This window comes from Carettochelys insculpta, chromosome 32 (assembly GCF_033958435.1).
Source record: "Carettochelys insculpta isolate YL-2023 chromosome 32, ASM3395843v1, whole genome shotgun sequence".
Taxonomy (NCBI): Eukaryota; Metazoa; Chordata; order Testudines; family Carettochelyidae; genus Carettochelys; species Carettochelys insculpta.
In genome coordinates, this window is record NC_134168.1 from 6,023,309 (window position 1) to 6,044,287 (window position 20,979).

General features: G+C 58.2%; 1 protein-coding gene across 1 annotated transcript; it reads right to left on the minus strand.

Moving 5' to 3' along the window:
* Positions 1–828: 828 nt before the first annotated feature.
* Positions 829–20,682, minus strand: LPCAT4 (lysophosphatidylcholine acyltransferase 4). The gene is made up of 14 exons (XM_074982477.1): positions 20,565–20,682; positions 11,127–11,269; positions 10,790–11,010; positions 9,625–9,737; positions 9,469–9,529; positions 7,028–7,086; positions 6,904–6,938; positions 6,481–6,535; positions 6,315–6,397; positions 6,015–6,140; positions 5,801–5,924; positions 5,364–5,462; positions 2,693–2,849; positions 829–1,232 (listed from the first exon to the last, which is right to left on the minus strand). The coding sequence occupies exons 1-14, from the start codon at positions 20,634–20,636 to the stop codon at positions 1,108–1,110; spliced, it is 1,473 nt and encodes a 490-aa protein (XP_074838578.1). The 5' UTR covers positions 20,637–20,682; the 3' UTR covers positions 829–1,107.
* Between the last annotated feature and the right edge of the window lie 297 nt (positions 20,683–20,979).

The following is a 20,979-nucleotide window of genomic DNA, read 5'->3' on the forward strand; positions in this document are numbered from 1 at the left end:
CCCAGGCGGGGTGCTTAGGGACCCGTCTGTTCGGCGCAGCCACAAGAGGAAGAGTGACATCACAGCCGCCCGGAGGAGCAAGCGCCTGCGTAGCCAATGAGAGAGGGCGGCCGGGATGAGGGCTGACTTCAACTGGCCAGAAGGCAGCCGCTAGAGATACATTCACCGGTGCCGTAAATCCCTTTTACAGCCAGTCACTCGGCCGGCCCTCCCCTGCCAAGCCCCGCCCCTTGGAACGCTGAGGCTGAAACGAAGAGCACTCATTGGCTGGCAGGTCCTGCCACCCCTTGGAATGTTGAGGATGAACTGGAGAGTCCTCATTGGCTTTCACACCATCCCGGCCCTTGGCATTCTGAGAATGAAACCAAGAGCCCTCGGCCGACTCCTCCCAACTCTCCAAAGTCCCACCTCCTGGAATGTAGAAGGTGAAAAGAAAGACACCCATTGGATTCCCATTGAGTGGGCGGCTCCAGTGGGAAACACGGTGCCGGGAGCAGGGCAATCTTGTCATTCGCTGGGTTGATTAAAGGGATTTGGACCAATGTTTGGGCCCAATCATGTCTCGGATCTAGCTCCATGTGGGGCAGAGCTGAGTTTAGGGGCCTGCTGGGGTGTTCCCCAGGGCTTCCGCCCCGCCCCCCGCACCAGCTAACCCCCCTTCCTGAGGCTTGATCAGTGTAATTACGTGTGGAAATTCCTCAGCAGCATTCCAGGGGGCCCCCTTGAAACTGCCATTGACGTTTACCACGTGACATGAGGGTGCCCTTGAAACCGCCACGAAAAATCCGCTGACACCGTTTTCCGACAAATGCTGCTCAAAAATGCCCGTGCCTTCAAAGTTAGCGTGTGTATTTATATAATATAATATTTTCATAGAGATATAGATATTTGATATATAAAATAGCCTTTTTTTCCGATTTACAAAACCGAAGAGACCCAGCCCCCTGCCCCGACTCCAAAAAATAAAATAAATTCCAAAATCATCAAAACAACACAATCAACCCCCTCCCCGCACAGTGCGGCTTCCATCCCCATCTCCTGTAGCCCTGAGTTGCTGGGGGCGTCCCGGGGGAGGGGCGTCACGGCGTGGCGGGGAAGGGGAGCGGCTCAGTCAGCCTTGCTTCTGGCGGGGGCGAGGCCGTTGGCGTGGGGGGCAGGCGCCGGCCGGCGCAGGGAGGCGCGGACGAGCGGGGCGTAGTCAGGGTGACGCAGGGCGAAGTCCTCAAACTGGCCTGGGCCGGGGAAGAAACCACAGAGAGGGCGAAATAGACACCGAGCTCCCACGGCCACCTGTCCGTCTGTCTGCCCTCCGCGTCCCTGCCTGTCTGTCTGTCCTCCTGCCCGTCCATCCACCTGTCCGTCTGTCTGCCCTCCGCGTCCCTGCCTGTCTGTCTGTCCTCCTGCCTGTCCATCCACCTGTCTGTCTGTCTGTCCATCTGCCCTTCTGCCAGTCTGTCTGCTGTGTCCCTGCCCGTCTGTCTGTCCTCCTGCCCGTCCATCCACCTGTCCGTCTGTCTGCCCTCCGCGTCCCTGCCTGTCTGTCTGTCCTCCTGCCCGTCCATCCACCTGTCTGTCTGTCTGTCCATCTGCCCTTCTGCCAGTCTGTCTGCTGTGTCCCTGCCCGTCTGTCTGTCCTCCTGCCCGTCCATCCACCTGTCCGTCTGTCTGCCCTCCGCGTCCCTGCCTGTCTGTCTGTCCTCCTGCCCGTCCATCCACCTGTCTGTCTGTCTGTCCATCTGCCCTTCTGCCAGTCTGTCTGCTGTGTCCCTGCCCGTCTGTCTGTCCTCCTGCCCATCCATCCACCTGTCTGTCTGTCTGTCCATCCGTCTGCCCTTCCGCCAGTCTGTCGGCCGTGTCCCTGCCCGTCTGTCTGTCCTCCTGCCCATCCATCCACCTGTCTGTCTGTCTGTCCATCCGTCTGCCCTTCCGCCAGTCTGTCGGCCGTGTCCCTGCCCGTCTGTCTGTCCTCCTGCCCGTCCATCCACCTGTCTGTCTGTCTGTCCATCCGTCTGCCCTTCCGCCAGTCTGTCGGCCGTGTCCCTGCCCGTCTGTCTGTCCTCCTGCCCATCCATCCACCTGTCTGTCTGTCTGTCCATCCGTCTGCCCTTCCGCCAGTCTGTCGGCCGTGTCCCTGCCCGTCTGTCTGTCCTCCTGCCCATCCATCCACCTGTCTGTCTATCCATCTGTCTGCCCGTCCGCCAATCTGTCTGTCCTTCCGCCCGTCTGTCTGCTGACTCTCGGCCTGTCTGTCTGTCCTCCTGCCCGTCTGTCTGTCCTCTCCCCATCCAGCCACCCGTCTGTCCATCCGCCTGCCCTCTCCCCGTCTGCCTGTCTGCCCTTCCGTCCGCCGTCTCTCCACCCATCCGTCTGCCTTCTCCCCCATCCATCCACCTCTCTGCCCGCCCTCTCTGTCCGTCCGTCCATCTGTCGGGCCAACTGCCCTCTCCCCCCCGGCCTGCCTCTCCTCCAGCCATCTGTCTGTCTGCCCTTCCCTGCCTCCTGATCTGCTGTCTGGTTTGTCCGTCTGTCCCCCTCCTTCCTTACTTGCCAGTTTCTCCCCCCCAGCTGTCTGCCCGCGCCACCCCCAGCTGCCACAGCTCTGGTTCGTCCGTCCGTCCGGCCGGCCTCCCCCGCACCCCGTCTGCGTAAGTCCGTCTGTCCGTCCCCCGCCCGCCCGGCCGGCCCGACTCACCGACGCTCAGCCCGGGAGGGGGCCCAGCCCCGCCCAGCGCGGCGAACAGGGCGGCCGCGTCGGCCCCCGGCACCCCCAGCAGCAGGTACAGGATGGCGCAGAACCCCTCCTGGGGCAGGCGCGGGGCTCCCGGCTCGGCCCCCCCGTCACAGAACAGCTGTGGGGTAGGGCAGAGATGGGGCAGGCGGCAGAGAGACCCCCACGCCCGTCCCCTCCTTTCTCCTCCCCCGCTCCCCGATCCCCCAACCCAGCCCCCCACGTCCTCCCTGCAGCCCCTACGTCCCCCACGCCACCGACACCCTCTGTGACCCCCACCCAGCCCCACGTCCCCCCCCGAACCCCCATCCCCTGGAGCCCCTACGTCCCCCACATCCCGACACCCTCTGTGACCCCCACCCAGCCCCACGTCCCCCCCGAACCCCCGTCCCCCTGAACCCCCCCATCCCAACACCCTCTGTGACCCCCACCCAGCCCCACGTCCCCCCCGAACCCCCGTCCCCCTGAACCCCCCCATCCCAACACCCTCTGTGACCCCCACCCAGCCCCACGTCCCCCCCCGAACCCCCATCCCCTGGAGCCCCTATGTCCCCCACATCCCGACACCCTCTGTGACCCCCACCCAGCCCCACGTCCCCCCCCCGAACCCCCATCCCCTGGAGCCCCTACGTCCCCCACATCCCGACACCCTCTGTGACCCCCACCCAGCCCCACGTCCCCCCCCGAACCCCCATCCCCTGGAGCCCCTACGTCCCCCACATCCCGACACCCTCTGTGACCCCCACCCAGCCCCACGTCCCCCCCGAACCCCCGTCCCCCTGAACCCCCCCATCCCAACACCCTCTGTGACCCCCACCCAGCCCCACATCCCCCCCGAACCCCCGTCCCCCTGAACCCCCCGTCCCCCACATCCCAACACCCTCTGTGACCCCCACCCAGCCCCACGTCCCCCCCGAACCCCCGTCCCCCTGAACCCCCCCATCCCAACACCCTCTGTGACCCCCACCCAGCCCCACGTCCCCCCCCGAACCCCCATCCCCTGGAGCCCCTATGTCCCCCACATCCCGACACCCTCTGTGACCCCCACCCAGCCCCACGTCCCCCCCCCGAACCCCCATCCCCTGCAGCCCCTACGTCCCCCACGCCACCGACACCCTCTGTGACCCCCACCCAGCCCCACGTCCCCCCCGAACCCCCGTCCCCCTGAACCCCCCCATCCCAACACCCTCTGTGACCCCCACCCAGCCCCACGTCCCCCCCGAACCCCCGTCCCCCTGAACCCCCCCATCCCAACACCCTCTGTGACCCCCACCCAGCCCCACATCCCCCCCGAACCCCCGTCCCCCTGAACCCCCCGTCCCCCACATCCCGACACCCTCTGTGACCCCCACCCAGCCCCACGTCCCCCCCCCCGAACCCCCATCCCCTGGAGCCCCTACGTCCCCCACATCCCGACACCCTCTGTGACCCCCACCCAGCCCCACGTCCCCCCCCGAACCCCCATCCCCTGGAGCCCCTATGTCCCCCACATCCCGACACCCTCTGTGACCCCCACCCAGCCCCACGTCCCCCCCCCGAACCCCCATCCCCTGGAGCCCCTACGTCCCCCACATCCCGACACCCTCTGTGACCCCCACCCAGCCCCACGTCCCCCCCCGAACCCCCATCCCCTGGAGCCCCTACGTCCCCCACATCCCGACACCCTCTGTGACCCCCACCCAGCCCCACGTCCCCCCCGAACCCCCGTCCCCCTGAACCCCCCCATCCCAACACCCTCTGTGACCCCCACCCAGCCCCACATCCCCCCCGAACCCCCGTCCCCCTGAACCCCCCGTCCCCCACATCCCAACACCCTCTGTGACCCCCACCCAGCCCCACGTCCCCCCCGAACCCCTGTCCCCCTGAACCCCCCCATCCCAACACCCTCTGTGACCCCCACCCAGCCCCACGTCCCCCCCCGAACCCCCATCCCCTGGAGCCCCTATGTCCCCCACATCCCGACACCCTCTGTGACCCCCACCCAGCCCCACGTCCCCCCCCCGAACCCCCATCCCCTGCAGCCCCTACGTCCCCCACGCCACCGACACCCTCTGTGACCCCCACCCAGCCCCACGTCCCCCCCCGAACCCCCGTCCCCCTGAACCCCCCCATCCCAACACCCTCTGTGACCCCCACCCAGCCCCACATCCCCCCCGAACCCCCGTCCCCCTGAACCCCCCGTCCCCCACATCCCAACACCCTCTGTGACCCCCACCCAGCCCCACGTCCCCCCCGAACCCCCGTCCCCCTGAACCCCCCCATCCCAACACCCTCTGTGACCCCCACCCAGCCCCACGTCCCCCCCAAACCCCCGTCCCCCTGAACCCCCCGTCCCCCACATCCCGACACCCTCTGTGACCCCCACCCAGCCCCACGTCCCCCCCCGAACCCCCATCCCCTGGAGCCCCTACGTCCCCCACATCCCGACACCCTCTGTGACCCCCACCCAGCCCCACGTCCCCCCCGAACCCCCGTCCCCCTGAACCCCCCCATCCCAACACCCTCTGTGACCCCCACCCAGCCCCACATCCCCCCCGAACCCCCGTCCCCCTGAACCCCCCGTCCCCCACATCCCGACACCCTCTGTGACCCCCACCCAGCCCCCCGTCCCCCCCGAACCCCCGTCCCCCCGCACCTCGAAGGCCAGCCGCGTGAGCTCCTCAGGGCTGTGCTCCCCACGCAGCGCCCACAGGGCCAGCCGCACCGCCCGGGCGTCCATGGCGCCCCCCGCCTCCTGACGGACGGACGGACAGACGCACGGACGGGGGTTACCCCCTGGGCACGGCGCGCCCCTCCCCCGCCCCCGCCCTCGGGGCACTTCCTCTCCCCTCCCCCACCCCGGGGGGCAATTCCCCCACCCCTCCCCCACCACCGGGGCACTTCCTCTCCCCTCCCCCACCCTTGGGAAAATCTCCCCCCACCTCCCAAGTAACTGCCCACCCCCGGGGCAGTTTCCCTCCCCTCCTTAGCCCCCCACCCCCTGCCACTGGGGCAATTCCTGTCCCCTCCGCGGCCGCCAGGGCGATTCCCCTCCCTGCTCGTGGGGTGCCCTCCTCCCCAGCCCCCCGGTACCTGCTGGAAGTAGGCACACAGCCCTTCAGGCGCCTCGGCGTGGGGCAGCCCCAGCCAGCGGGCGAGCTCCCGGCGCCCCAGGGTCCCGGCGCCCCCCTCAGGCAGGGGGCCCCCCGTCTCCCACCTGGGGTGGGGAGGAGAGGGGTGAGAGACACACACAGCCACGCCCCCCCCCCCGTCCCTCCCTCCCCTCTGCCCCCCAGCGCCCCCTCACCTGGCCCTCCGCAGAGCTCTCTCCAGCTCCCAGAGCCGGGGCTCCAGCGCCACCCGCAGGCACCCCACCGCCTGCACCGGCAGCGCCCCCACGAGCTCGTAGTCGGTGGCTGGCATGCCCAGCGCCCTGCGGGGAGAGGCAGGGCCGGGTCAGACCAAGGGGGGACCCCCGTACCCCGACTCGCTGGGGCCACACCGGGGCGCCCCAATAACCCCCCCTGTGCCCACGGGCCTCGGGGACCCCTTCCCCCCACCCCCAGGGGACCCACACCAGCCTCTCCCCCCCGCTTGCCCCCCTCACCGGGCCATGGCTCGCTGCACGTTGCTGGCGTAGAGGGAGGGGTCGAGGGTCTCCTCGGGGCTGGGCCGGTAGACGGGGAGGAACTGCGAGAGAGGAGGGGGTTAGGGGGCGGCTCGGGGCGGGGGGGGCTCTGACCCACTGCAAGGGGGGGGCCACGTCAGCTCACCTCCACTTCCACGCTGGTGCAGAGCTGGGACGCCGTCAGCCAGAGGACTTGGAGCCTGGGCGGGAGGAGGGGGGGGACGGGACACCCCAAGTGAGTCTTCCAAGGGGCCGGCAGGGAGACAGACAGACAGACCGACCCCCGCGAGCGACAGACGGACAGACCCAGGGCAGGGCTCCCAGACGGCCAGACAGAGAGAGCAGTGCTCGCAGACAGACAGACAGACAGACAGAGAGCAGTGCTCGCAGACAGACAGACGGACAGACAGCGAGCAGCGCTTCTCTGCCCCAGCGGGGGGCAGACAGACGGACAGAGACAGGGCAGCGCTCCCGGACAGACGGACGGACAGCGAGCAGCGCTTCTCTCCCCCAGCGGGGGACAGACAGATGGACCCCCCCCCGACCCCCCCCCTCCAGCATCACTCACACGCCGGGGCCTCGCCACGCCCAGGTGGTGGAGTCCTGCCAAGACAAGAGCGCAGGAGTCGGTCGTGTGGCCCGGCTGCCCCCCCGCCCCCCCCCCGCCCATCACCCGTCGGCCGGGCGCTCACCAGGCTGTTCGGGTAGCGGATGAGGACGGGCTGGATGGGAACCCCGGCGATGAAGGCACCTGCAAGAGAGACACACAACCCCTTCACTCCGGATTTACACCAGGGGTGTGCGTGGGTGTTGTGTGGGGAAGGTGGTTAGTGACACACGGATGTGCGGAAAGCTATGCCAGGCACACAAAGCGGACCACAGCATGTCCATAGGTCACACACTTCAAACAGAGCTTTTGACCCACGGTTGTGTTACTCTGAGTTTACTCTAGGTTTACTCCAGGTTTACTCTGAGCTTCAAACACAGCAGCTACTCTCAGGCCACACTGCGTGTTACTTCAGGCGTACTCCAGGTTTACTCTGAGCTTCAAACAGAGCTGCTGCTCTTACTCCAAACAGTGTGTTACTCCAAGTTTACTCCAGGTTTACTCTCTGCGTCAAACAGAGCAGCTACTTTTGATCCACAAAGGCTACGTCTACACGTGAAGCCAACATCGAAATAGCTTATTTCGATGTAGCAACATCGAAATAGGCTATTTCGATGAATAACGTCTACACGTCCTCCAGGGCTGGCAACGTCGATGTTCAACTTCGACGTTGCGCGGCACCACATCGAAATAGGCGCAGCGAGGGAACGTCTACATGCCAAAGTAGCACACATCGAAATAAGGGTGCCAGGCACAGCTGCAGACAGGGTCACAGGGTGGACTGAACAGCAAGCCGCTCCCTTAAAGGGCCCCTCCCAGACACAGTTGCACTAAACAACACAAGATACACAGAGCTGACAACTGGTTGCAGACCCTGTGCCTGCAGCATGGATCCCCAGCTGCCGCAGAAGCAGCCAGAAGCCCTGGGCTAAGGGCTGCTGCCCACGGTGACCATAGAGCCCCGCAGGGGCTGGAGAGAGAGCATCTCTCAACCCCCCAGCTGATGGCTGCCATGGAGGACTCAGCAATTTCGACGTTGCGGGACGCGGATCGTCTACACGGTCCCTACTTCGACGTTGAACGTCGAAGTAGGGCGCTATTCCGATCCCCTCATGAGGTTAGCGACTTCGACGTCTCGCCGCCTAACGTCGAAGTTAACTTCGAAATAGCGCCCGACGCGTGTAGCCGCGACGGGCGCTATTTCGAAGTTAGTGCCGCTACTTCGAAGTAGCGTGCACGTGTAGACACAGGTAAAGTGTGTTACTCCAGGTTTAACTCTCCATTTCAAATGGCGTTGTTTCTCTTAATCCACACTGCAGATTATTGTCCTTTGCTTTGGGTTTACACTCTGGTAATTTTAATTTTACACTGTGTTTGCTCAGAGGGTTAATCCAGATTTACACTGACTTTAGATTTACAGTGGATTTTTTCAGTGTTTACTTGGAAGGTTACTGAGAATAACTCCGAGGTCACTCTCTACTTTCTTTTCACATTGCTGCTTATCGGACATTTACACTAATGTTGCTCCACATTTACACCATGGTTCAGTTTATATAGATTGGTTTACTTCATGTTTACTCTGAGGTTCAAACAGAGCAGCTGTTGTCAATATACACAGCATGTTGCATCAGGCTTACTACAGGTTATGTGCTTCAAACAGAGCTGCTGCTTTTGATCCACAGTGTGTTACTCTAAGTTTACTCCAAGTTTACTCTGTACTTCAAACAGAGCAGCTGCTCCCAAGGAACAGCTACGCTACCCAGCAGATTGGCCCATGAGAAAACAAACCATCAGGTTTGACAGTCGACCCCCTGTACTCCTCAATCTTGTGAGAAGTAAAGGAGATCAACACGAGAGTTTCTGCTGTTGACCTCCCTCAGGGAGGACCTCCAGGTAAGTCAATTGTAGATAAATCGATTCCAGCTACGCAACTATTGTAACTAGAATTGCAGATCTACAATCGACTTTAAGGTCTAGTGTAGACCTGGCCTCAGTCCACACAGCATTTTGCTTCAGTTTACTCTGAGCCTCAAACAGAGCAGCTGCTCTCAGTCCACACAGCATGTTACTCCAGGTTTACTCTGTGCTTCAAATGGAGCACACCTTTTGATCCATGAAGTGTGTTACTCCAGGTTTACTCTGTGTTTCAAACAGAGCTGCTGTTCTTTATCTACACTATGGGTTCTTCCAAGTTTACTCCAGGTTTACTCTAGCTTCAAATGGAGCAGTGAGTTTTGATCCATGAAGTGTGTTACTCCAGGTTTACTCTGTGTTTCAAACAGAGGTGCTGTTCTTTCTCTACACTATGGGTTCCTACAAGTTTACACCAGGTTTACTCTAGCTTCAAATGGAGCAGCGCCTTTTGAGCCATGAAGTGTGTTACTTCAGGTTTACTCCAGGCTTAACTCTACACTCAATCACGCTGCCGATAACTCTAAATTGACTCCTGTTGCGTATACAGGTGTCGCACTAGTTGCTCCCAGCCCCACCACCGTGAGAGTTACACCATACGGCCGCACCTCGTACCTGGCTTAAACTTCAGTAAGGCTTTCTTGTTAGAGCAGGTCCCCTCTGGGAAGAACAGAACCTGGGGGAGAGCAAAGGGGAGAGTCAGATAGCACAGTGGGGAGGTAGGATCCAGAGGATGGGCAGGGGGGTTAATTGTTGGGGAACCTGGCTCACCTGTGGCCATTTTCCCTGGGAGGTGGCCCGTCTCTTCACCTCCTCCACCACTTTCTTGCGAGAAGCTGGGTCGTGGCGGGACACCAGGATGGCTTGATTGAACCGGAGTAAGGCTGATGTAAGGGGGGAGGGCAGAGAAATGGAGTGAGGGGGGCAGGCCAAAGGGCAGGGGATTGACTCATCAGCATCAACCGCTACCCAATCCCAATGGGGCCACCACGGGTCCTCCCAGTGTGGCCATCACCTCCATCTCCCCACACTCCCTGCCCCTCTGCTCCACCCCAGTCTTTCTCCCCCTCCTGCCCCATCTCCAAGGTGCTGTCCCCTCCAACAAGGGTGAGACCCACCAAAACAGAGAGGACAGCACATCACCAGGCCTGGCTCTGCGCTCCACTTCCTACCCCATCTGCCTGTAGCTGGGGCCCCATGATGATGTTCCTTATTCCGGCCCCCTACAAAGGGTCCAGTGGGGGAAACCATCCACTGGAAGGGCCCAGATCCCCACCCTGCTCCATGGGCTCTTCCATCTGATGATCCAAATATCCTCCGTTGGTCTCATCCAATAAGCAGACCATGAAATGGAAGGGACCATTTGCCCATCCTACCTCATGGGCCTTTCCTTCTGATGACCCAAAAGTCCCCCATTGGCCTCATCCAATGGACAGGCCATCTTCCCAACCCACCCAATGGGCCTTCCCATCCAATGACCCGCAACATCCCCAATGGTAATACTCAACGGGCAGGCCAAGCCATTGAGGGGCTCATCTTTCCATGGACCTTTCCATCCAGTGACGCAAAATTCCCCCATTGGCCTTGTCCAGCGGGCAGACCATGAAATGGAAGAGCCCATTTCCCCACCCTGTCCCACGGGCCTTTCCATCTGATGACCCAAAAGTCCCCCACTGGCCTCATCCAATAGGCAGATCATGAAATGGAAGGGACCATCTCCCCAACCCACCCAATGGGCCTCTTCCATCCATTGACACCAATCGGCATCATCCAATGGACCCCCGCTTCCAATGACCCCAACATCCCCCACTGTCAACATCCAATGGGCAGGATAAGTCATGGTAGGGTCCATTTTCCCATCCTGCCCTATAGGCCTTTTCATCCAATGACCCCAAAGTCCCCCCCTTGCCCTCATCCAATGGTTTGGGCCCCTCACCTCCAATGACAGGCACGTGGAGGTTCTCCGTGCGAGAGACCACGGTGGGAATGTCACACAGCAGGAGGACGATGGGGTCAAAGAAGGTGGAGTGAGGGGCGGCCACCAGGATTGGGGCATCCAACCGGGACGCCTGCTGCCCCCGCACCCGGATCCGCATGAAGCCGAGCAGGAAGAACATCAGGCGGCTCAGGAAGTAGATGGAGCTGCGGGAGACGGAGCTGAAGCGGGCGAGATGAAGATGGGGGTGGTGTGAGCTCTGGTCTGGGCCAGCAGGGGGTTATGGGTCAGGATCATGAGGGGCACTGGCAGGGCTGTGGGGCGGGGTCTCTCTTACCTCCTCCATCCCAGCAGGGGCTCTTTCAGCTCTTCCTCGGACCGTCCCAGTACCTGGAGCAGCGCGAAGGGCCAGATGAGGAAGAGGACGAGGAAGGCCAGAACCACACGGAGAGGGGCCAGCACCGCCCCCAGCAGGTAGAACTGCAAAGCAATGGGAGAGACGTCACCGCCCCGGCATTGAGCCGCCCCGGCCCTGTCGGGCAGCACAGGTGACGGGATCCCCTCCAGGTCAGCACTGTGGGGCTCTGCCCCACCAGTAGGGGGCAGCAGAGACACACACAGACCAGGGCTCACCCCACCAGTAGGGGGCACCAGAGCTCACCCCACCAGTAGGGGGCACCAGAGACACGCACAGACCAGGGCTCACCCCACCAGTAGGGGGCACCAGAGACACGCACAGACCAGGGCTCACCCCACCAGGAGGGGGCACCAGAGACACCCACAGACCAGAGCTCACCCCACCAGTAGGGGGCAGCAGAGACACGCACAGACCAGGGCTCACCCCACCAGTAGGGGGCACCAGAGACACGCACAGACCAGGGCTCACCCCACCAGTAGGGGGCACCAGAGACACGCACAGACCAGGGCTCACCCCACCAGTAGGGGGCACCAGAGACACGCACAGACCAGAGCTCACCCCACCAGTAGGGGGCAGCAGAGACACACACAGACCAGGGCTCACCCCACCAGTAGGGGGCACCAGAGACACGCACAGACCAGGGCTCACCCCACCAGTAGGGGGCACCAGAGACACACACAGACCAGGGCTCACCCCACCAGTAGGGGGCACCAGAGACATGCACAGACCAGGGCTCACCCCACCAGTAGGGGGCACCAGAGACACACACAAGAATTAACACATGCAGGTTGTTCAGCACCTCTGTGTGTGTGTGTGTGCGTGCGTGCGCATGGCAATACCGTGTAGGCCACGTGTGTGTTTTGCATCATCCTCTGCCTACGTAGGTATTTTGTGTGCTGAGAACGTTTTGTGTGTCTCGCAGATGTTTTGTGTTATCGTCTCTTCGATTAATTGTTGTGTGCGCACGTTGTCATGTATGATTTGTGTGTCTGGTGCAATTTTCTGTTTGTTTCCCTTTTGGGGGTAGAATGAACCATTTTGCATTCTTTTCCACGTGGGTGTTTAGTTGTTTTGTGGAGGTTGTGCGTCTTGTGTCCTTCTCTGTGGTTTCTTTTTATTTTTGCACATCATGGATATTTGCGTGGACTGTGTTCTCTTCCGGTGGTGCCTTCTGTGTACCATACATGTTGCGTGTGGCTGGTTTCCATTATTTTCTGTTTCCTTTAGTTGATATTGTGTTTGTTGGCTGTTTCTGGCTTACAATTTGTGTGTATTGTGCTATTTGCTGGTTGAGCATTTAAGTTTGTGTGCACCGTGGGTGTTTGTGCGTTTGGATATTTTGCATTCTTTTCCATTTGTTAGTTTACCCGTGTGCTGGGAGATTTCCTGTTTGAGTGGTTATTAATTTTCTGCGCGTGTTTTGTCTTCTGGATGCTGTTGATTTTATGTCTGGCTTTTTTGTGGCTTGTTTTCCATGATTTGACATCCATGGACTAGTTTATCTACTGCCTTCTGTCCAGTCGCACTATTATTAGCACAGCCACGAAACATACCAATCGCAGCTCCCCACATCCTCCCATGGGGCCAGCCACAACCCCAGCTAACCACATTAAATAACACGAGAGGCTTACGTCAGTACTTTGCTAATCCAGGGCCTGTAATAATCATTATCATTACCAACGTTATTATTGCAGAAATTCGTGGCTACCGCTGAATCCAGCTCCGATGCACACAAGATGTTATTAACCTTCACAATGAAAGCGTAGATGTTCAAGAAGCAATTGATATTGAAATCAAGAGAAGAAAGTGGGGCTGGCTCGGCCACGCTCTCAGAAACCATCATCCAGCATCGTCCATCAAACTCTCCCATGGAACCCACAAGAGAAGACGACCTTGGACAACGTGGAGAAGTTCTACTGGCATTGAAGGACAACAATGGGGGTCCTCCTGGAGCCAGTTAGAAGTTTCGTCCCAAGACGGAGTGAAGTGGAAGAGAATTGGAGATAACCGATGCTCCACCCGGAGTAGTGGATGTTCGTTCGAGTTACCGTGCTGTGTATTGGGTTACTTTCATTGTTAATTTCCTCGACTTTTATCGTCCAAACTGCCAAAGTGTTGGCATGGAGGGAAGCTCGGACTTCAAACCCTCGTCTGTGTTCCAGCCTTTATAGACTCCAAACATGCCTGCAGTGCTGAGACTTAATCCTTTATAGCAATATTCAATTTCTCTTAGAGAAACATCACAATTCGCTCTAGACAACTCTAGCTGTTGCTGAGTTAGTAGTACAGGTTAAACCTCTCGAATCCAGCACCCTCAGGACCTAATCGGTGCTGGACGAGAGAATTTGCCAGACCACAGGAGGTCAACATCGTCCAGTATGTTACCAACGCTTCCACTGCCCACTGGGCTCTTAGAAGCAAATTGGGGGTAAATTCATCTTCATCAACAACCCTGGGCTCAGCGCCTGTCTGTGTCCGATCCCTCCCTCGCTGTTTCACTCCTTCTTTCCCTGTCCAGTGCGGAGTGGCTTAGTTTCTGTAGACGAGCTCCGCACCAATCTATGGTATCATCTACCCATTCTCTGTGGGGTCGGCCTCTCCTAGTTGAACCATCCATTATGCTGAATACCAGGATCTTGATTTTTCGTTCGTCGTTCATTCTGCAAACAAGCCCAAATAGTCGCAGCTTCCATTGTATAACCTTCTGCAGCAGGTTCTCTTTCGGCTGTATCTTCCTATATAATCCCTCATTGGTGACCTTCTGCACCCATCCTATTCTCAGAATCTTCCTCTAACAGCTCCTCTCGTACGCCGATATCCTTCTCTTCGAATCTTTCGTTATCACCCATGTCTCACATCCATCCAACGTGCTGCTGAATACATGTGTTTCCAAGACGCCTGGCTTCGTTCCTAAGCTCTTCGCTTTGCTTTTCCAGATCTTATCCATCGCCTTCAAACTCGCTCTTGCTTTCACTATTCTCGTCGCTATTTCCTTCTTACAGGCTAGACCATACGTTATGTTGATCCCCAGATATGTGAACTTCTCTGCGTTCTCTAGTTCAATCCCATTCATACTGATCTTCCTTCCTATTTCCTTATCTCCAACTACCATCATTTTTACAGCTAAATAACGGCACAGAACACAGCGTCTAGGATAAAATGCTGAAGTAGGCCATGATATTGGCTAAGAACCATTGCTCCGAAACGGGGTCTGGTAAGCCTCCCTACCCCAGCCATCTGGGGAGGGCATCCCAGTTGATGTAAATAAGATCCTAGGTAGCCACATTCCAGGAAGGGACCCTGCGGGGCAGGAAATTGGACTGTCGTTAAGGGTGATTGACATGATTCTTTAACTAACTTCGGCTTTGCTTCTGCATTGCCCGCTTGCTTTGATTCTGTAGAGATAACACGAATGGTCACGTCTGTGAGAAGATGACATCAGGACGCCAGAGGAGACATGGCTGCTTTACACATCAGTGTATTACAGACAAGACATCCCTTTGCTGAAGACTGGCCTCTTCGAAGGACTTGTGGTTTGTAGATAAAATGTTCTGTAAACTGCACAGGGAAACTCTTTGGAACTCCCAGATTTTTGGTTAATTCATCTGGATTGCTCGTTGCTTATGCTCATGTCCTTACTGTCTGCTTCTATTCTTTCCTCTGCCTATCAGCTCTCTACAGAACCACTCATAACTCGGTGCCTGGCAGTGCATTCTGAAACTCAACCGGGGTCAGAATCACTCCACCCGCTGGTTGTAATAAACCTTCGTTGCTTCACATACGGTAGCCAGACTTTATTCCAACACACAGCAGGGACTGGTGGCTGGAAACACATTTAATGGGATTGTGGGAAACATGGCCACACCCACGGTAAGTGATTGTCCGGGGAACTAAAATCATGCCGGATTACGGAGGTTGCTGGATGAGACAATGCTGGATTAGAGAGGCTCAACCTGTAACAATAATAATAATAACAATAATAATCAGAATTGGAAGAATCCACAATTCGGGAATCAGTCAGGGAAAAGAAATCTATTTCAGGATGAACCAAAACTGACAATATTAGAATTTCTTGGCAAACCAATAAGTCAATTTTTGTTTTTGGTTTGGGGTCGACGGCATCCTTTTGTCGATATGCTGACACTTTGTTAAGGCTTCCGGTGCTTTACCAAAATCAAATACAAGCAAGAGAATGAAAGGCTGTTTCGAAGGGAGAGGCAGGAAATCTGAACGCTGTGTTTCGAAAACCTCAATATGAGCTGATTTGATATTTGTTTGGTATGCAGCCGAAATAATTCGCTCAAAATCACCATGAATCCAGGAAATATTTCCCTCTCTCTCCTGGCTGGAAACAAAGATTTGACCAAAAAATCCAAATCTAATAATAATTCATAAACTCCATCTTTGGGGCCAGGCCTGACACACCATGAACTAATGATGTTACTAATAAAGATAAATCTCATGAGCTTGATTTCAATGAGAACGAACGAATAACGTACAGCACCTGGCGTTCTTTAAGGCTAATTATCCTTAAGGCGCTCATTCCATCCTGGCAGTTGCATAACTAATTAGCAAAAAGTATAATTAGTATGATTAATTTTAAGCTACATTCTCTGCCTGTTGTCTAAGCCAGCAGACAATTCAATAAGCTTGATAATCCGGCCAACCCTCTCCAACGCAGGAGCGTGGTTGTTTAGCTGGCCACAAAACTAGCATGTGAGTAATAATGTAAGCGGAGAACAGTGTCATTAATACCCGAGCGCTGTTGTTTTTCCAGCCAGGGTCAGAAATAAATTTTGGGCTGTACACACCGATAGAAACACACGCTGCCGGCTGTGGGTGAGCTGCCTGGTCAAATTCTCGGTGTACCGGGGCTGTGGGCACCAACCCAGATCTGCCCCTGTCCTGGATATGTGCTTCTCACCTGGCCCCAGCTGTTGAGGTTGTCCTCTCTCCCCCAGCCAGCCGGCACCCCGAAGCCCTCATCCCCAGCCCGCACCCCAGCCAGATCCCCGTGTGCGGAATGACTTTTGTGGTGCGAGGCACCCATCCGCCTCGGTGCACATAATCAAGGTCACAGCAGAGAGCAGCTGGGCCCCAGGGACCAGGTCTTTGCACGGTGACGGGGAACCGGATACGCCAATCATAGCAAGCAAGCGACGTGGTGCTGATGTGGGCGGCCGGTGCCCGTCACGAGGCCGGGAGATGGGTTAGGGAGAGGTTAATAACCACCAGGCAGCTCAACCCGGTCGGTCGACGCCCGCAGATACCACACAGCTGAGTCATGGGCGGGAACGCCCCTGTCCAGCTGCACTGACAGGAGTGCAGAGGTTAATGCTGAGTAATGCAGCCAAGCAAGTCACTCGGTAAGAACCATTCACTGCAGGGACGGGAATAGTCCAGGCCTGGGGCTGGTAGGGGCTATTGTAATGCACCTAATAAATAGCGTACAGCACCTGGTGTCCTGGTCGAAGATGGGCAGGCCGAAAGGCTACCATAATGCACCTAATATACAACTTACAGCACCTGGTGTCCTGAGCCAAGACAGGCAGTCCTAAAGGCTACTGTAATGCACCTAATGAATAATGTACAGCACCTGGCATCCTGGGCTAAGGCAGAGATTCCTAGGCTATACCGTAATGTACCTAATAAATAATGTACAGCGCCTGGCATCCTGGGCTAGGGCAGAGATTCCTAGGCTATACCGTAATGTACCTAATAAATAATGTACAGCACCTGGCATCCTGGGCCAAGATGGGCAGTCCGAAAGGCTACCGTAATGCACCTAATATACAACTTACAGCACCTGGGCTACGTCTACACGTGAAGCCTACATCGAAGTAGCCTATTTCGATGTGGCAACATCGAAATAGGCTATTTCGATGAATAACGTCTACACGTCCTCCAGGGCTGGCAACGTCGATGTTCAACATCGACGTTGCGCAGCACCACATCGAAATAGGTGCAGCGAGGGAACATCTACACGCTACAGTAGCACACATCGAAATAAGGGTGCCAGGCACAGCTGCAGACAGGGTCACAGGGCGGACTCAACAGCAAGCCGCTCCCTTAAAGGGCCCCTCCCAGACACACTTGCACTAAACAGCACAAGATACACAGAGCCGACAACGAGTTGCAGACCCTGTGCATGCAGCATGAATCCCCCGCTGCAGCAGCAGCAGCCAGAAGCCCTGGGCTACGGGCTGCTGCACACGGTGACCATAGAGCCCCGCAGGGGCTGGAGAGAGAGCATCTCTCAACCCCCCAGCTGATGGCCGCCATGGAGGACCCAGCAATTTCGACGATGCGGGACGCGGATCGTCTACACGGTCCCTACTTCGACGTTGAACGTCGAAGTAGGGCGCTATTCCGATCCCCTCATGAGGTTAGCGACTTCGACGTCTCGCTGCCTAACGTCAAAGTTAACTTCGAAATAGCGCCTGATGCGTGTAGCCGCGACGGGCGCTATTTCGAAGTTAGTGCCGCTACTTCGAAGTAGCGTGCACGTGTAGACACAGCTCTGGTGTCCTGAGCCAAGACAGGCAGTCCTAAAGGCTACCGTAATGCACCTAATAAATAACATACAGCACCTGGTGTCCTGGGCTAAGATGGGCAGTCCAACAGGCTACCGTAGTGCACCTAATATATAATGTAGAGCACCTGGGGTCCTGAGCTGAGATTGGCAGTCCTAAAGGCTACTGTAATGCAACTAATAACTAACGTACAGCACCTGCCGTCCTGGGCTAGGGCAGGGATTCCTAGGCCATTCCGTAATGCACCTGATAAATAATGTACAGCACCTGACATCCTGAGCCCAGACTGAGGGTCCCTAGTTGCTTAGGTCATATATCTAATATACAATGTGCAGCACCTGGCGTCCAGGATCATGACGGGAGTACCCAGGAGCTACCGTAATGCACCTAATAAATAATGTACAGCATATTGTGTCCTGGGCCATGATGGGGGTACACAGGAGCTACCGTAATGCTCCTAATAATGTAGAGCGCCTGGTGTCCTGAGCGAGGACAGGGGTTCCAAGGCAATACCATAATGCACCTAATAAACAACATACAGTACCTGACATCCTGGCCCAAGAAAAGTGGTGCCCAGCTGCTACCTTAATACACCTAATATATAATGTGCAGCACCCGGAATCCTGGATCATGAGGGGACTACCCACAAGCCACCGTAATGCACCTAATACATAATGTACAGCACCTGGTATACTGGGCCAGGACAGGGGCCTGCGTCTAGCAGCTACCGTAATACACCTACTATATAATGTGCAGCACTTGGTGTCCTGAATCATGATGGGAGTACCTAGACAATACCATAATGCACCATAACACACCTAATAAATAGCCTACAGCACTGGGCATCCTGGGTAACAACGTGGGTTCCTAGGCAGTACCGTAATCATCCTAATAAATAACATATAGCACCTGGTGTCCTGGGCCAGGATGGAGGTGCCTGGCTTTTACCGTAATGCATCTAATAAACAACGTACAGCACCTGGCATCATGGACCACAACTGGGGCTCCTAACTGGTCCTGTAATATACCTAACAAATAAGGCACAGCACTTGGCATCCTGAGCCAAGTGGGGGAAAAGCGGGTGGGGCTGATGCTTAACAGCTACCGCAATAGACCTAATAAACCACATACAGTACCTAGCACAGAGAGATACCAGGTCATGAGTGGCGCACCCAGCTGCTACCGTAATGTACCTAATAAACAACACACACCACTGGACACAATAGGGCCCGGGTGCAGGACTGGGTCTGGCAGTCCTACCGTAAAACACATAATAAGAAATCATAGTAATTCACACAAACCCAAGACAGGCCAAACAAACGAAGACCAATCATCCCCGCCGCCAAGGCAGAAGCTTTGACATCTGCGGCCAAGGCCGAAAACGAAACAGCCACAGGAAAAAAAGAACAGTGGGAGGTACACATTGGGGTGATCTTTGGGGCTTGACTGAGCCCCAGTGGGTCCTCGGTTTGAACACGATCAGAGCAGGGTCGGGCTACCCACGTAAGCACACAGCGAACAAAGAGTACAGCTGTTAAACCCCTTTGTGAATACTCGGACTTCCCCGGCGAATTGCAAGCAGAAATAGCCTGATTATTAGGGCTAGCAATTAGGACATCTTAAAGAGGGGAATTCTCGGCAGGGACGCATTCACGGTCACGGGATGCAATCAATGACCGCCTTGACCTCTGCTATTACCCAAGGTTTTTGGCTGCCGGTGGCAGCAGCCCCTGGGAACTCTGGGAAAACTGCAGCAGTTAGCTTCACGCCTCTCAAAATGTCATTTTGTGTTTTCCCTGCGCAGCAGCTTTTCTGGAATGCTATGGATATGAGGCACATAAAAAAAAAACCATGGTTACAGCTAATGGGGATTGCAATAGGAGCTGGCCCACCTGATCTAATCCAGGTCCACTAGTACGTTCAACCCCATTGGCCCCTTCGCAACGCACTCGCCCTAACATGAATTAGGAACGCCGCATCCCTGGCACGCACCTCGCCGCATCCCCCCTCGGGGACCCCCGCCAAGCTCTGACCTGAAGTAACCCCCTGAGCAAAGCGCAGAGCGGGGCCATTCCAGCCTGGGGAGGCAGGGGGACCGCCAGGGGGGGCTGTGAGGGGCGACAGGATGTGAGAATGGATACAGAGGGTGTTTGCGGATAAAGGGGGGGGGTATGGAGGAAGAGGGGGTGGGGGTGGATGGATGGATGGATACAATGTATGGGGGTGGGTGGATGGATGGATACAATGTATGGAGAGAGACAGATAGATGGATAGACCCTGTGTATGGGGACGGACGGACGGACAGGGTGTATGGCGTAGACAGACGGAGGGGGGTGCAGGGAGGCACCCACAGACCTGAGGACGGACGGACGGACGGACAGGACAGCGACCCCCCCATCCCAGGGTCCCGAGCCCGCCCGCTCCCGCGGAAGGGACAGGCGGAGTCCCGGGCTGCAGGGACCATTGGCCGGCCCGGGGCGTGGAGTCCCGGTGGGGGGGCGGGCGGGGGGCAGAAGCTGGGCAGGTCCGAGGCCCGGGAGGGTCCAGGATGGGGGGCAGGACCCGGGGGGGTCCCAAGGCGGGGAGGGTCCCGGGGCGGGGGGCAGGACCCGGGGGAGTCCCGGACCGGGGGGGGGGTCCAGGATGGGGGGCGGGGCGGGACGGGGGGCAGGACCGGGGGGGGTCCCAAGGCGGGGAGGGTCCCAGGGCGGGGGGCAGGAGCGGGGCGGGGTCCAGGATGGGGGGCAGGAGCCGGGGGGGTCCCGGGTCGGGGGAGCCGCGGGCGGGGCGGGGCGGGGCGGGGACCCCCCGGTTCCCCTCTCACCTGCGCTCGCTGCGCCCCCGAGAGCCGCAGCCGGTGCACGAAGGGATCGGGGCCGCCCCCGCCCCCCGCCATCGCCCGCCAGGGCCTGGGGCCGGCCGGACAGACCGACACGGGGGGGGGGGGCGGGGCCGGGCTAGCGCCTCCCTCCGTCTCTGCGTCCCTCCCCCGCGTCCGCCTGTCCGCCCCTCCCCCGCGTCCGCCCCTCCCCCCGTCCGTCTGTCCGTCCGCCCCTCCATCCAATTACGTCTGTCTGTGCACCCCCCATCCCCCCCCCGTCTGTCTGGCCTTCCCTGTAGCCCCCGTCGGTCCCTGCGTCCTTCCCCTCTGTTCCTCCCTCCCCCCGTCTGTGTGTCCGTCCCTCCCTCCGGCCCCCTGCCCCTGCTGCCTTCCTGTCCGTCCTCCCCCGCCCCCACGG

Excerpts from the sequence above, each read along its gene's own strand:
- LPCAT4 (XM_074982477.1), bottom strand. The coding sequence starts at position 20,636 with ATGGCGGGGGGCGGGGGCGGCCCCGATCCCTTCGTGCACCGGCTGCGG. Across the intron at positions 9,738-10,789 it reads CCACGTGCCTGTCATTGGAG|CCTTACTCCGGTTCAATCAA; the intron begins GTGAGGGGCCCA and ends CCCTTACATCAG. Across the intron at positions 6,398-6,480 it reads GCACCAGCGTGGAAGTGGAG|TTCCTCCCCGTCTACCGGCC; the intron begins GTGAGCTGACGT and ends CCTCTCTCGCAG.